The 17,741-nt window shown below is 32.2% G+C and overlaps 2 protein-coding genes across 2 annotated transcripts; one reads left to right on the plus strand and one right to left on the minus strand.

Moving 5' to 3' along the window:
* The first annotated feature begins 9,967 nt into the window (after positions 1 to 9,967).
* Positions 9,968 to 12,983, plus strand: LOC114375883 (expansin-B3-like). The gene is made up of 4 exons (XM_028333747.1): positions 9,968 to 10,200; positions 10,296 to 10,596; positions 10,675 to 10,804; positions 12,115 to 12,983. Exons 1-4 carry the CDS (start codon positions 10,050 to 10,052, stop codon positions 12,307 to 12,309), a joined length of 777 nt encoding a protein of 258 aa, XP_028189548.1. The 5' UTR covers positions 9,968 to 10,049; the 3' UTR covers positions 12,310 to 12,983.
* A 1,948-nt stretch (positions 12,984 to 14,931) lies between these two features.
* LOC114374191 (clathrin light chain 1) lies at positions 14,932 to 17,186 on the minus strand. Its single transcript, XM_028331805.1, has 3 exons — positions 16,800 to 17,186; positions 15,974 to 16,127; positions 14,932 to 15,661 (listed from the first exon to the last, which is right to left on the minus strand). Exons 1-3 carry the CDS (start codon positions 17,150 to 17,152, stop codon positions 15,182 to 15,184), a joined length of 987 nt encoding a protein of 328 aa, XP_028187606.1. The 5' UTR covers positions 17,153 to 17,186; the 3' UTR covers positions 14,932 to 15,181.
* Positions 17,187 to 17,741: the final 555 nt, after the last annotated feature.

The following is a 17,741-nucleotide window of genomic DNA, read 5'->3' on the forward strand; positions in this document are numbered from 1 at the left end:
ACACAGGTCATTTATTAGTTTTAATTAATTAACTGATCATTGTAAATAAGGCTCTCCGCAACGGTGTGTGAAGTTCATTTCTGGCCGTTGATTGTTTTATGATTAACGGTGATGATGGAGTCCAGTTGAAGCTATTTGGATAAGGTGGGAGCGAGAGCGAAATGTATTGGGTAGATTCGAATTTTGAACGGAGATTCCTGGCCTTTTCTTTTCTTTTCTTTTTCTTCGAGTAAAGCCTACTACTCTATTTTAATTACATATTGTTATCAATCATCAATAACGATGTTGTACCAAAAAATATTAATAATAACGATGATGCTAACTCGATAACAATTAAATCAAAATTAAACATCGCGTGTGATTCATTTATATGAACTGAATTTGTTTCTGAAAATTATTTATTCTTAGAAAGAAATTTAAATAATGGTGCATTTCGATGTATAAAAAAAGGAAATATTGAAAAGGTAAAATCCCATTTCTTTTTTATCAGCGATGTAAAATCCCATGTTAGGGAGTGCTATATGTATCTATATAAAAAAAAAGGGTTATATGGATAAAACTTCTAAGAGATACTTAAAGAAGAAAAACAAGAAAGTTAAATGACTTAAACTTCTTCCATAATTTTAAATTAGATTATACTTAAATTAATTTATAAAAAAGTTTCGTTTAACTTTTTCAAAAGTTGATTTTAACTTCCAATCAGAACCTGAGTCAGTTTTACACTTTTACTAAATTCATACATGATGTTGTTCGCATTGCAACATGTAGTTTGATTTTTAGACTAAAAAAATCGTCTAAATCAAACATAAAAGTAACATGTAATTCAATTTGAAAGCAAAATTAAATTTAAATCAAACAAAATTGATAACAAGGATTTGTTTGGTTCAATTTGACAACTATTTATTTATTCTTATATAACTTCAAAATTATTTCTATTATTTAATTTGATAGCTGGTAAACCAAAATTAACACATTGTAAAATTTCATAACTAAAATTTATGTATTTATTGTGTTGTGTTGGTTTTAGAAAAACACAACTTTTTTATAATAAAAAACTAATACATTTTCCTTTTTTGTTCAACAGATACCAAATAACTGAGAAAAAAAAAAACTTAGATGACAAGGGGTAAAAACAAACAAATCTTCTAGGAAATAATCTCAAATCGAGAGTGGGAGCGAGCAGAGTTATTGATAAATTAGTAGTCAAATCGATATTTTTGCATCCTTTTGAAATGATTTTGTGGTATTGTGATTCATCAAAGAAAAGAAGATAAAACTTTTTTTTTTTAAAAAAAAAAAAAAAAAGGTAGAGGAAGTGTCAAAATGAGATACGAAGCTAGAGGTATATATCCCAGAGGGATTGTCATGACTTTTTGAAGCAGATTGTCACGACTTAAGGTTAGGATAGTGAGATTTTATAAAGAGGTGTAAAAGTAGAATTAATTCAAGCATAAATTACCTTCTATATATAAAGACCAACAGAAATTGTTCCAAATAGGAAGAAATATACTCATTATTCTTTATCATAATCTATGTGAAATTATATGTAAATATTATATTATCTCGTATTATTAGCATATGATCATGTAAATCAATTTGTTTTTAGTTTAGACGTAATCTTAGAAGTTTTATTTGAAGATTCAATTTGTATAGCTCAATCTTAGAAGATTTTATTGTAATTCTCTTGTATAAATTTATGCCTTAGCAAAACATGAAAGACAAAACAAAATTATTTTGTCAGAAAATCCTTTGTGGTATCAGAACCAACAAGTTTTGTTTAAAATTTGGTGACAATGAGTCATCATGAAGAGGAGACTCCTATAAGCAAGAAGAATATAAGATGGTGAAGAAGATTTCATCACCGTATGAATTGAATTCCAACGACGATTCAAAAACTGGACGAGGAAAAGGAAGAACAATGCGTACAAATGTTATGCACAGTGGTGAAAAAAGTGTAGACACCAGAATCTCTGAAGGAGATAATTCAGGTTTGACTGGGCTTACTACAGAGCAATGGTGGACGCTGGTAAAATTACTAAATGCTCAGAAAACAAACTCTAATGACAAGATGACAGGTGAACCTGATACCAATACATGGATAATTGACACAGGAGTTTCCAACCACATGACTAGAAATCTGAATCATATGCATGAACTACGAGATATTCAAAGTTGTCTAGTTAGACTTCCTAATGGACAACATACAACAACGATTAAAGAAGGAAGCGTAGTGCTAGACGAAGGCTTAAAACTTACTAATGTTCTCTATGTGCCTAAATTAAATTGCAATTTGATATCTGTTTCACAGATAATGTATGAATTGAAATGTGTTGTTCAATTCACTGATAAATTATGTGTTGTGCAGGATCATATTTCGAGGACGCTGATTGGACTTTATTTCCTCATAGGGGTTCGAAATGTGAGAGCTTACAAAACTGATGGTTTGCATTCCATGGACTTGTGGCATAAATGGTTGGGACATCCTTCTTTGAAGATCACCTAGTTGATTCCTGAGGTTAGAAAACACAAAGATAGCAATGTAGTGAATAAAACATGTGAAGTCTGTTTTAAAGCCAAACAAACTAGAAAGAAGTTTCCTTTGAGTAAACATAAGGCCAATAGTGCATTTGAATTAGTTCATTGTGATTTATGGGGACCATATAGAACTCCTTCTACTTGTGTTTTTTATTTCTTGATAATACTTCGATGATTATTCACATGTTGTATGGGTATACCTATTAGGTAATAAACGAGAAGTATCAATAATGCTTCACAATTTTTTTGCTCTACTTGAGAGGCAATTTCATAAACAAGTCAAAATATTTAAAAGTGATAACGAGACATAATTCACATGCATGAAAAGATATTTTCTTGATCATGGAATAATTTTTCAAACATCTTACACCAGAACACCCTAACAACATGGGAGAGTGGAACGAAAACATAGACATATTTTGAATGTGGCTCGAGCACTGCGATTTCAAGATAATCCTCCTATTAAGTTCTAGGAAAATGTATTTTAACTACAACATATTTGATCAACCTAACTCCTTCCACTATTTTGAATGGAAAAACTCCATGTGAGATGCTATATGGGCAACAACCTGCATATGAACATTTGAGAATATTTGACTCCTTATGTTACACCCATAATCAAAGAAGGAATGGTGATAAATTTGCAAGTAGGAGTAAGAAGTGTGTGTTTATTGGCTACCCGTATGACAAGAAAGGGTGGAAGCTGCTTGACTAAAAAACAAAAGAGATTTTTGTCTCTCGAGATGTTGAATTCGTTGAGATCAATTATCCTTTTTCTATTGATGTTATTATCAAAGAAGATGTTCCTCCTAAAAATTGGAGTTGTGAAGAAATTGTTGGTGATGTGACTGATGGTGTAGAAGAAACGGATCACACAAGAGGTACTGAAAAAAGTGATGATATGACAATGGATGATAGAGGGGGTGAGCCAAATGCGGGGTTCGATGAACAAGGTGTTACTCTCCAAAATATGGACACACAAGATACAATGCTTCCATCTATATCACTAACTGAGCCATTATTGGGTAGAGGACATAGAACCAAACAACCTTCTACTCGATTGCAAGATTATGTGACAAATACCACCAAAAGATTGAGCCCATCCAACTGTTCACCCTCTCCAAAGGCAGACTCAGGTGTGCCATATCTCATAACTGATTATGTGAATTATGACCATTTTTCTCTTGCACATCGTGCTTTTCTTGCATTCATTTCATAGGAAAAAAAGTCTGTCACTTATACTGACGCGGTGAAAGACAGCCGATGGAGAGATACAGTGAAAAGTGAGATACATGCCCCTGAAACCAATGGAACTTGAACAGTCACACAATTGCCTCTAAGAAAGAAAGCACTTGGCTACAAGTGGGTGTACAAAATAAAGCATAAAATTGATGGAAGTGTAGAACGATTCAAAGCACGATTAGTAATTCTTGGCAATCATCAAAAGGAGGGGATCACTTACACAGAGACTTTTGCACCCGTTGTAAAAATGGTAATGGTCCGCACAGTGTTAGCCATAGCAGCCACACAAGCTTGGGAATTACATTAAATGGATGTGCACAATGCATTTTTACACCGGGACCTTGAGGATGTTGTGTACATGAAGCCGCCTCCTAGCTTTCTTCCTCAACAATATGACATGGTGTGTAAACTCAACAAATCCTTATATGGGCTCAAACAAGCACCTCGTTGTTGGTTTGCCAAGCTATCCGTTGCACTAAAACACTACGAATTTTGGTAATCTCTATCTGATTATTCTTTTTTCGTCTTGCAAATACTGTATGCATAATTAGGTGATATTTTTACTAAGGCCCTTGGTTCCACTTAGTTCACCCCTCTCTGCTGTGTAAGTTGGGGATATGTAATTTACATGCTTCAACTTAAGAGGGGTAATGATATCATGATGAGATAACAGAATCTATGTGGAATTATATGTAATTATTATATTATCCCGTATTATTAACCTGTGATCATGTAGATCAATTTGTTTTTAATCTAGACATAATCTTAGGAGTTTTATTTGGAGAATCAATTTGTATAACTCAATCTTAAGAGATTTTGTTGTAACTCTCTTGTATATATTTATGCATTAGCAAACCATGAAAGATAGAAAATAATTATTCTGTCATAAAATCTTTTATTTTCCCTACAAAATATTTAAGCCATTGTCCTTTTTTTTTTTTTTATCAAGTAAGTCATTGTCCTTTATCATAGAGTCCAACCAACACATTTTGTAAGCAAATTCACAATCATATGGTCATATGAGGAGGATTGAATCAGAAATATATCAAATTGTCAATAGTAGTTAGAGTCATTTTTTTTAATATAGGCTTAGTAGTTAACCGTCGCTTCATATTGCTTATGGTGTCAAAGGACATCACAAATTGCCCTATTAGCTTAACTTAAATTAAGAAAAGATTAACGTGAAATGACTCTCGAGTCAGGTTTGCTTGGAATACATGAGGTGATTCTTTAAAAAAAAGAAAGTAGAATATGAAGAGAAGAGTAATAATATGGGAAAGGAATGAAATATAGAGTTGCAAAATAAAGAAAAGTCATGGATGGAAATGAAAATTTTGACAAAAAAAATGTTGGAAACAAAATAAGATACACTAATGTGATACTAAATTAAATTTAGAAGATGAAAAATTAAAATTTACTAAATGATATTTTTATTACTGTACGTCTTCTTTCATTTTAATTATCTTCTTTTATTTTAGACAAAAAGGTTTTAAAGCTTTTTTTTAAAAAATCATTTATTTAACCACACACATTTTGTAAATATTATACAACTTTGGATAAAATATATTTTTATTATTCAAAATTCAGCTTTACTTTTTGTAAAAATTTAAAGTATTTTTAGGTGTAGCCTAACTAAAAAAAAAGAAATCACTTGGAAAAAAACTAAAAATAAACAAAAAATTAATACAAATTTTTATATACTGCACATGATAACCACTACACCACACCAACTTAATTACTTAGCAAGTAATTATAATATTACATGTCTTAGAAGAGCAACCAGAACCAGATCCATCAATTCTTCGGCCCAATTTCGTGCATGCTTTGCCTTTACCGTGGTGGGCAGAGTTTTGTTTTGGACTTTTGGTTCTAATTAACACCTTAAGTTTTGAATGGAATTAGACCCCTAAATGAAATTGTGGATGAATTTGATAAAGTGTTTTTCATTCAAATCATCATGGAATTCGGTTCTGATTAAATCTTCTAACATACTTCAATTATTTAAAACACAAAGTATTCTTCTAAAAAAACATAAAGTATTGAATAAAAATTGTTGAATTTTCACCAAAAATAAAAAATTGTTGACTACTTTAGAAACTGCCAAAGCAAAAAAAATAAAAAATTGTGATGAAACTTAAAAAACATCTATTATTTGTTTTTGTATATTTGGAGGATTATTTAGGTTCACTAATTAAAATGGCATAGAACTGCTTCAGTGAAGTTTAATTTATTAAAGGCAGAAACAAGTACCTTATGTGACATTAATTATATGCACTTATGGTTAGGGGTAATGATTTGGTTTTTCATAAAAATTATCTGAAACAAACTTAAAAAATATATTTAATTTAGTTTAATTTGATTTTGATTTAAAATAAAATTTGAACGAAATCAAATCAAATATTTTGCGATTTTTTTAAGTTTGAGTTTTGTGTTTTTTATTAAATTATTATTATTTTATTAAAATTTATATATTTTTCATTTTTAAATTAAATTACATTAAAAATTTGCTAATAACAATCTACAAACTATATTAATATGCTAAACATTATACAATAAAAATCTATATAATTTTTATCCATTTTAAATCAAACATATATTAAAAAAGTTATTTAAAAAAAATTATATTGTATACACAACACTACAAATATTATAAAATTCAAATAATATATACATAGAATATTAAAATAATACGAGTGTTAATAAAAATATTACGGTTTGGTTCAATTTCAAAAACATAAATAATAAATTAAACCAAAATGATTAATTTAAGAGAAAAATCATCCAAAAAAATAACAAAAAATCAATTTAGTTCAATTTTCAGTTTTTTTTAATGATTTTTTATTTTTATGTTAAATTGATTTGAATTTAAAAACTCCTGTGCTATGAAAAACCCAAATATCCCAATACAACGGCTTGCATATTCTATTGAAAGTGTATCAGGAAGTTGGACGAGCATATATGAATAAAAAATGTTTTGATGGATTAACGCGTTACAAGCTTTTCATCCCATCTTCTTCATCTTTTTTTAACAACATTTTCTTCATCCTTTGTGTGGATAAAAAATGAAGATTAGGGCATATTCTTGGAGCATCCACACAAAACTTTATCAATTATATTTATAAATTTGTTTCTCTCTCCCTTGAGCTCCAGTTTTAATTGAATTTGTTTTTCATTGATAAAATTCTCGCTCTCTCTCTGTCTAATTCGAAGACTTCTGATGCTGAGAATAATTTATTTTGGTCACCAAACTACGTGGGAGGAGAAAAGTGATTTGTTTTTTAAATGTGTAAATGACGCCTTAAATTACATAAGTATCTTTACATGCCAAAAAATCTCAACATACTAACATTATTCCTTGTTTTCAATGTTCAAAAGACAAAGAAAGAACTTTAGTGCATATATGTAGTGTTTCAAGTTTTCTGTACAATTTAGAGATACATGCAAGAACAGAAAGAAAGGAAGCAAAATGCTGTTTTCACATCCCATTGAGCTGGGTACACTTCTGTTTTTTTTATGCAGATTGAGTGACTGACATCGTTATTACTTATTAGAATGCTGCACTACAGAAAAAAAATGTTACACATTAACGTCTTGATGATGAAATTAGCCTTTAATAATTAGTATAACTTTTCTTCAGTAGAAGTTAAACTAATACGAATTCATACCATTAGTGTATGCAAATTGCTAGCGCGATTTTATTGACATTAAAAATTATTATATACTATCGTTACATAAAAGTTAAGTAGGTTCACAATATTTGTATTAAAAGTTTAATTTCTAATAAACAAAGACTACACTAACTAAAACAATCTTAAAGCCTTAACATTTTTTTCCTTAAAAAAATTAAAAAACACTTTTTTACCGTTTGTGTACTTTGTAAACAACATTCTTTTTTGTGGTGCCAAGATAACCCAATAACACGCATGCATCATATGCATAAAGCTAGTATGCATCATTTGTACTGTATTGTACAAAAATCCATAACCTTGCATCAGTTGCATACATGTTACAATGTTAGTATTTAATTAAAATTTAAGTCTAGCTTGAATAATTTCCCCAATAAACACTCACAAGAAAAACAAGTAAAATAATAAAATCAAAGATCTTACATAAGTTAAAATTAAATTATATATATAACTATATATTTTCAACTTTTCCAGAAATAATTTTATTTAAGTTTTTTCCATAAATTATAATTACTGTAGAACTTACTTTTAATTTATAAGAAAATGAATTATTTTATTTCTTTATTTTACCTTCTTCTTCTTTTTTAATCATAAACAATGATGAAGTATTTGTCCACTTGTTGATGACTAACACCACCGGAAACATCACTAAAAGTGAAGTCTTCCTTTTCTATTATTAAATACTTTCTTCCTTACAAATAAATACTCTTCTTATTTGATGCTTTAGAGTTTATACCTTTTGTTCTAAAAGCTTTGTATACGTACAAGTGATTTGGTAATCCCACTCAAACTTGATGTTCCGATAATTAAGGAATCAAGAGTACATAACAATTTCTAATGGACAATGGTGCAATTAGTTTCTTATCAATATCCATTTACACTGATACTAATTAAGCAGGTATTATCAAAAGTAAAATAGGGGAGCCATCATTTGAAATGTATCAGTTGATCTCAGAAAATTTGTGAGCCTGCCGGCACTTATCGTACGTGTTTCTGGTCAAAATGCGAAATATTCCGATTCAGGTAAGTCACAAAAAAGTAGCTATTTTTATTATTATTTATTAATATAATAAAATAAAAATGTTTAAATATTTTTCCACTTTTAATTATTTAAAATCGGTTGTAATAATTAATGTTAAAAAATCAGCATGATTATGATTATTATTATAATTATTGATACATTATTTGTAATGCTAGTAGTTTTTTATTCGTTTTCCCCCCATATCATCATTATGCTGCTATCTTACTAGTCGGCACCACCTTCCAGAATTGCTGACCTTGGATCAACTACAATTTATGAAGCTAACCATCCACGGATTTTCATGAATAATTAATCAGCAGACAGCAGGTCTGGAGATAAGTTATAAGCATGACAAGATAGGAAAAAAAACACTAATTATGATATTAGTGCTAACTAACTATATAAACTCCCTCTCCCAGTTCCATTAATTGCTTTACCTTTACGATCGAATTGATCAGTAAAATTGAATTCAATAAAACTTGATTTACCCTCACAGACTTAATTAGGCATCACTGTTATCCAAGCAGGTGTTTCAAATTATTGCCTCATATTATGTCATATCCCTATTCCTAATACAGAGACTACACTTAGCAGAAGCAGCATATACATGTGATTTTATTTACACACACACACACACACATATATATATATATATATATATATATATATATATATATATATATATATATATATCAAATGTCTGGTCCACGAAAGTCCATAAAACACAAAAACAAGGACAATAATCCCAATATTACAAGTTATAGTTGATTGCCTCAATGGCCAATAATCATTCTCAAATCTGCTCACAATTTTCTTCACTGGGAGACATGGCATTGGCATCCACTACAGAGTAGACTCCTCACCCATGTTATTATCTGAAAATTCCAAGCAAGTCTTTCTAACTTTTATAATGTCACAAATATCAAGGAAATTTTTTCAAGAATGGGGACCATTTTTTTTCAAAAAAGAAGAGAAGAAAAGTCGATAGCTAATTGTTTGATTGACCTTTTTAATTTTTCTTATATAATTTATTTCTACACATGTGCGATCATTGCCTTTTATATTTGAATTAATTAAACAAAGCCAATGATAATAATACAATAAAATAGCTAATCTTAGGTCAAAATAATCCACACCCACAATTTCGCACCAACTGCAACAAGGTGGGAACAGTAGTACTCTTGGGCGAATCGTTTTCGGGCAAACGACAATTGGGGTCCTCAAAACAACGCCATTTTCTAAAAACGCTACATTCTCGCTTTCACGTTCATTCGATCGTTAAAAAAAAAAAAAAAGAACGAGGTTAACGGTAGCAAAAATTAAATAATTTCTGTTATGAAATGGACCAATATCATACCCACTTGCTTCGTCTTAAGAGCACGTACATGCGGAGTTTACGCTTCAACCGCCGGTGGGACCCAGCACAAAAGGACAAAAGGGACAATAAGGCCATGACAGTTATTCCGTTGAATGGACTCCAGCGTTGCACTATAAAAGAACCCAAAAGCCATTAACGGTCTCATAAAATAAAACCGCCTGTCGGCGACATATCCGAATCACTGAAAATGCAGTGCCAGCGCTTCTCCGCCGTGCTTTTTCTAAGCTTATGCTTTAGAATTGCGCAAGTATACGCGCACGGGGATTCTGATCTGGACGAACATTGGTACACCGGAACCGCCACGTGGTACGGCGACCCCGAAGGCAACGGTAGCAACGGTAAGGACTAAATTAGATTAAACACAGACTCGGCGAGTTGATTATTATTATGTAGGTGAATGTTAATGTAGATTGATGAGCACGTTAACGTTCAGGAGGGGCATGTGGGTATGGTACGTTGGTGGACGTGAAGCCTTTGAAGGGAAGGGTGGCAGCAGTGGGGCCAGTGCTGTTTAAGAAGGGTGAAGGGTGTGGTGCTTGCTATAAGGTCAAGTGTTTGGACCGTAGCATTTGTTCCAAACGGGCAGTGACGGTTATAATAACCGATGAGTGCCCGGGCTGTCGGACTGACCGAACGCACTTCGACCTCAGTGGCTCTGCCTTTGGCCGCATGGCGCTTTCGGGTGAAAACGTTAAGCTCAGAAACCGAGGTGAAATCCCAATCCTTTATCGAAGGTACTCATAACATCATAATGTCTACATTTTTTTCTCTCTCTTTTTCGGCTTAACCTAGTTTGATTGTATTTTTGGCAGAGCATCATGCAAGTATGGTGGCAAAAACATTGTCTTCCATGTCAATGAAGGTTCCACACCTTTTTGGCTATCTCTTCAGGTGGAGTTTCAAAATGGAGATGGGGTGATTGGCTCCATGCATATACAACAGGTACGCTTTCTCTCTTCTGTTTTGTTCATATTTTACTTGACATCATTTTTAACTATACATTTATTCCTTAAAATCTCAATTTCCAACCATTTACCGTCATTCACATCTAGCTAGAATAATATATATATATACTATTACTAGAATAGCAAAATGAAGATAGTTGAACCCCATAAGAGTGAGAGAGAAGAAACCTTCAATTTCTGGTGTCCATAAAATCATTTACAACCACTGGTAGTAGCATCTGATGTCTACAAGAACGTGATGAGATACTCTATATATTTTAATATTTCATATATAGCTAGAACGTACAGATGCTTTACTTAATTAAAGTGCAACACATAGTAAACTAGTAATAATCTCTGGGGCCCAAGGAACTGTCATACTCATACCATCAAACTGATTGCGTACATTAGCTGAAGCTAATAAATTATCCATCGATTTCAAGTTTAAAATTGTGGAAATGTAGTCACATTAAAAATTAAGATGAAAAATGTAGTGCCATGCTGGTGATCCCAAAGAATAAATAAGAGCAGAAAGCATGGACATGTATGGTTAGGACATGATTCGGTGGACAATTCCAATTCCAATTCCAATTCCAATTCCAAATTTTGTGGAAGTCTTTTTAGATCACGTGCCGGTGCTATGCAGTTCCATCTTTTGTACTTTACATTGGAATCATTGGATTATATGCCCAAGGTTGTAATCCATTTCTACCCTATTAAAAATACACTATCCAAAGTGTTATCCTCACATCATGGTCACCATTGGCATCCAATGTTCCTCTTGTGGTACCCTTTTCCTATATCTTTTGAACTAGAAGCCTGTGACATGGAAACTGTAAAGAAAATTCCTTTCCCAATTTCTCCCCCACAATAAATAATATCTTCTAGGTAGGTCATAGGTGCATGACTTAGATCAACCCAATTTGGATTTAACTTGCATTGCATTATTATTCTTATGATACCGTTACAACATGTTACATGTACACTATTTTTCCTTTTTCTCTCTGTAAAATTTCTGTGTCATAATAAAATATACAACAAGCATATACGTTATACAAATATAATTTCTCTTCCAATTTCATATAGACAAATGGAGAAAACTTGGATACAATTAGTTATATTTGGTTGTGTTTTTCTCTAATTAGAATTGAAGTTTTGAATAAACAATCTGCATAATTGTTTAATATAAACTTTTATTACATGTATTAGTGAGATGAAACTTTATGTAAGTTTTGTACAATACAAATTCAACAAAAGGAATAATGAGATTGATTTTCTTTTATTGTGATTGGATATTGGTATTTGCAGGCAGGGTCGAGTGAGTGGCTGCAGATGAAGCGTGAATGGGGTGCAAATTGGTGCATCATTAAGGGGCCATTAAAAGGACCTTTCTCTGTTAAGCTAAGCACATCCACAGGGAAAAGCCTCATTGCCAAAGATGTTATTCCAAGCAATTGGGCTCCAAAAGCCAGTTATACTTCTCGCTTAAATTTCCTGTCTTAACACAGGGTTTGCCAACTGAACAATCACCAAGGCCCTTCTTCGCAAAGGGAGTAATTAATAAAGCACTTATTACAAAGTTGAAGTTGCTCAAGTTCCATAATACAGAGAGTCAAACTACTTGGCCTTCGTGTCTTAGTGTTTTTTAATAAGAAAGAAAAGTAGCCGTTGAGTGCACAAGGCTATCCAATGGTGTTTCCTTTTCTTAGTTTTATTCTTTTGTTTTTGTATACCTATAAATTTGTCATTTTTGTGGTGTGCAACTGTTTGCACCAGAAGTCATGGTATTATTGGTAGCCCTCTCCAAACAGGAGAGAGCCTGTAGTGTATCTGATAGGGAAGCATACACAGCAACAGAAAACAGAAACAAAGAAGCAGAACCAGAGGTGCAAATAGTGAAGCCCAAAAGAAAGATTAAGAAACCAGCATACCTCAGGGATTTGGTTTAGAAGATTAGCTGTGCTAGGAACAGGATCTTGCTAGGAATAAAAGTTGTCTGTTATCAGGGGACATCCCTAACAGATTTGGGCATTTTGTAATATTCCTGTAATCACAAAGAGACAAATCCTGCTAGTAAGGAATCATTATAGATAGCCATGTAATAAAGCAAGTGGAAATCAATGAGAAATATAGAATTCCTCTCCTTCTTCGTTCTTCTTCTTCTTGGAGGAGCTGACCCTCGAAGCCTGTAGCTCTATTAGTTACTATCAGTATCAGTATCGTAGAATGTGTTACTGTGCCCAGTGGGCTTTAAATTGAATGAATATATATATATATATATATATATATATATATATATATATATATATATATATATATATATGTTAGAACCAGTGAATATTGTTTACTATTTTACTCACTATAATTTTACTTCCCTGTTAATATAGTACTATTTGGGATGAACCTGGCATTGTGGTCCTCATAATGTGTTGTCTAAATTGAAATATCGTTAATAAATATTTAAATCTTTAGATATTAAAAAACAACATTGCAAGATAATTTATTGATAAAATAATTTGCTTATATTGCTGATGAATTAAAGTCATAAATACCATTTTAGGCAAGCAAAACAAAAAACCCCAAGTAATAGAATACTATTTTTTACTATTAGAAGAGAAACTCTAAACAGAGTTTCTCAATCTAATTACAAATAAGAGTAATATAAGTTTGCGTTAGTATAGGCTAGCCGAGCAACAATGGTTGCTTAAGATGAAGTAATATTTCTAGTTGTTTTTTTTACTTATTTTTATAGATTGTTATGCTACAAAATATGGACTTTCAACTAATTATGGTAGTTGGTGCAATTTTCCAAGAGCATATTTTGAGATGTCAGAAGCTGCATTTGTTGAAATTGCCATGAGAAAATATGATATGGTTCCATTTCAATATAGAAGGTACAGGACGAAACCATGTTTTTAATGTTTAAACTTTTGGCTAATATAACTAATTTTATGGGAAAATTCTTAATGTGAATATTGTGCTAAATAAAGGGTCAAGGGAAGTGGTGGTTTGGAATTCATGATGAGTTCAGTAATCACTTTTATCAAGTTTTCATTACCAATGCTGAGTTTGATGGCGAAGTGGTTGTTGTGAAAGTGAAGGAATTTGACATGGATATACCTATGGTAAGGAATTGGGGGCAAAACTAGCACTTCAATGTGAACCTTCAATGACAGTCTCTATCCTTTGAGGTAACAATCAACAGTGAAAAAACACTTATATTTTATAGCGTGGCCTTTGATAACTGGCATTTTGGACAAACATTTGAAGGAATTAAAATAGTTCTACAATGAGAAGGTTTGTCATTCTTGACGCTATACGTTTTAAGCAACTTAAATATTTGAATTGTTGTAATTTATGACTTTTGCATATACTTGGTTTTTAGTGAACAAAGTGACATCGTTCAATTCAAGTAGCTGACATAACTTACTAGGAAAAGGCTTTTGTTGTTATAAATGTGATTTGTGAAGTAAATGATGCGATCACTAACTACTATATTTGCTTATGAATCACGAATTGGTGATCTAACTTGGCTTAGTTGCATACATGACGAAGATAGTAAATTATAGAAATTGTAAAATGAACTCAGAATTCCATAGTTTGACTAATTCAAGGATAGTGTTTAACTTTTAACGGTTTATACAAGAACAAACTCGTTTAGGATTCTTAAATGTGTGGTCAAACCAATTATATCTTATATGTTCTTTCTAGTTGATTTTAATTAGTTAAAACTTATCAAAAGTAACTTAATCGCCAATTAAATAAAGTTAAATGAGCAATTGAAATGAAATAGACTATAATTTTCAATCCCACTAGATCTAAGTGCACCACTATGTGGTATCATCTGTTAGCTTGATAAAAATTTGCACTAGGAAGTAAGAACCAGTGAATCTACACAAACATCTTCTAAATGCTTTTTGTTTTTCTTGCAACAATATTTCATATTGCTCGAGCTATAAAAAAAGCTTGTAAATAGTTAGCCTAGCCATTTTTATTTTTATAGCTTTGGGACCTCAATTATATACTTCAAGGTTGATATGAACAAAACAAAAGCCTTTGAATTAGCAAAAGCAAAGTTAAGTATACTTGTTACAGAGAGAAAAACCATATGCAAAGAGAAAACAATTCTAGAAAAATTATACTTTAATTAGAAGTATTAATGTAAGATGGCACCAAAAGATCTGCATCTAAAACCTACAATTCTAGGATAATAGTTTGGATTAAAGCTCTCCACTGGGCATTCTGCAAAGCCTAACGTATCTTCATTTGGCCACCACTTATTCTCCATCAATATAGCAACAAAAATTAGCAAGATCAAAGGAATACAAAATATATTTAAAAAGAATTGCTATAAAAAACAGTAATGTCTTCATCACTAAGCAGCTTTTGGTTCAGAACTAGCTACTTGCTCACCCTCAACAATAGCAGGATCTTGTGGTTCACCATTAGCAGCAACATCTTTTGCAGGGGAAGAAGGTTTATTTTCTACAACACCTGTTGTTGCAGTTGGTGTTGAGCTTTTCACATCTTTATCATCCTTCCCTTCCTTTGCATTTTTGTTATCTTTGCCATCTTTGCCTTCTTTTGCATCTTTCTCTTCTTTGGGTGGGGGAGGCATCATATGAGAAGGGGGGTTCTGTTTAAGCTTCAAAATCATTTGGCGCATTCTTGCAAGATCAGTGGGTTTTCCCGGCTTTGGACCTTGAATAACATGAACAGAAGGCTTATTCTCACCTTCTTTCTTCCCTCTTCTCTTCTCGATATTAGGAACCTCGCGAGGAATTATCTCAGCTATTGCTTTCCAGTAATGGTTGTGAGCTTCTTTGTGAAATTTTTCTTGGTTGGCCAAGTGTATCTACACATACACTCATTCTTTTTATTTGTATACAAACAAAGAAGTATGATAAGGCTCAATGAATACATGGTTCATAAAATTGAATAGAGGAATAACAACGTGAGTAATTTACTTAACTGTGGCAAATAGGGAATGAACTTTACTAGTTCTGGCTCTCAAGTAAAGTTCGTTCCCTATACTCTTTTCTCTATACAAATACGAAAGTATGACAATGCTCGTTGAATGCATGGTTTACAAAATGGAATAAAGGAATTATAATATAGGGAGTTACTTAAGGAATTAAATTATAGCATAGGAAGTATATATTTCTACCTTTTCTCTTTCCCTATTGTTCTCTTTGTTTTTCTCACAGTTGACCTTTCTTTTCTCATAGAAAGCTTCCTTATACTCTTCAGCTTCCTTTATAATCTGATTCCGCATCTCTTTCTCTCTTGTCTCTTTTTCCTCAAGATGAATGGCATTTAGACTGCATCAACGGAAGTCATGGAAATTATAATATCAGAAAAGCAAATGTAATATTATATGTATAACCAACAAAGAAACACGCCTATACTCACACACGAACAAGAAAATAATACTTTTCTCACCACCACAAAAATCAAGATCCATTTAATACTTCAAAGGCATAATACTATAATGAGTTACATAAAGGGAACATTTTTTACAACACAAGATTACTAAACCTATACAATTTTTTTTGCGATTCAAAGAACAATTAAACATCTACATCACTCTTTCAATTTTCAACACAATCTAATCCACAAAAGAGAAAAGCTCAATAAAAAAAATATTAAAGAAGAATTAAATAGATCAACTATGGAACAAGTTCCTTGTCATGGGAAAAAAAATTCCAAAACAAACCCAAAACATGCTCACCTTTCTGGCAATAAAAAAACATGAAATCTAAAAATATTGTAAATGAGAAAAAGAAAATGTTGCATGCACACTTTTTTTTTTTTTCCTGGTTCAAATATCACAAGTGTTTCTCAACATATTGGATCAAGAGAATAATCAAGATAGAAGAAGTAGAATATGGGTTTCCCATTAAATAGATCATTTTTCACCACCACCATGGCTTACCTTGCTGACATGTAAAATAGTATAAAAGAAAAACATTTGAAATGAAACTAAATCTGACCGTCGCCATTCACGTCTAGCACGGCCTTCCTCTTGCATTTGAGATGGGTCGGGGAGCATTGGACCGTCGGAGGAGAAGGTCGTGTCATCAGCGGCAGCTGGTTCGAAGGGGGAAACGAAGTCGGGGTTGGGGGTGGAAATGCCGAAGCCATAAACAGGAGGAGAATGTGCGTTATCGCTGAAGTTGTTGTTGTTTGGATCCACGTTGTTGAATTGAGGATGTTGGTCATCGTAATCATAATGCTGATGAGACTCGTAGCCCATGCCCATGTCCGTGTAGCTGTTGTCATCCTCGAAGGGTCCCCTTGTCGGCGATTGATGTGATTGTTCCTCGAACGAGTCGAACGACGCCATTTCTGATGGATGCTTCTCTCCAACGTTGCCTTCGGATCACAAATCACTACCAAACTCAGAAAATGTTGGAGTTGCCTCCCGTCCAACGTTATATCATGGGTGCAGTTTTGTTCTTTCACCTCTATTTTTTTTTTTTTTTTATATTTCTTATATAAATATTTTTTCCAATGAAAATTAATGTGTAAACTACGTGTTGCAGTACAAATAAAAAAAGTTAATGCTTTTGAAAATATAAATTATTTTTAGTTTCTTACGCGGTACACTTGGTTTTTTATGCTAATAATTTTTCTAGTGAACTCTGTGGAAGGCCTATTATTATGTGGGCCCAATCCATTTCACCATGCATGAAAAATAAAAAAGGTTAACAATCATGGTAAACCAATTAGCTTCAACTTGCTTGCATTGCCCATTTTTTTACCTCCACTTCCATTACACAACTTGTGCTTTCGTTATTGTTAAGTTGCCACGCAGTTAGGCACTGTGTTAACCTATGACTGGATATGGACATGTGTTATAGGTTAATTAGTGAACTATTTAAAATTTGTTCGATTACAAAGCATGTTAAAACATATATATATTTTTATCTCTT

The sequence above is a fragment of the Glycine soja genome, chromosome 11 (assembly GCF_004193775.1).
Source record: "Glycine soja cultivar W05 chromosome 11, ASM419377v2, whole genome shotgun sequence".
NCBI lineage: Eukaryota > Viridiplantae > Streptophyta > Magnoliopsida > Fabales > Fabaceae > Glycine > Glycine soja.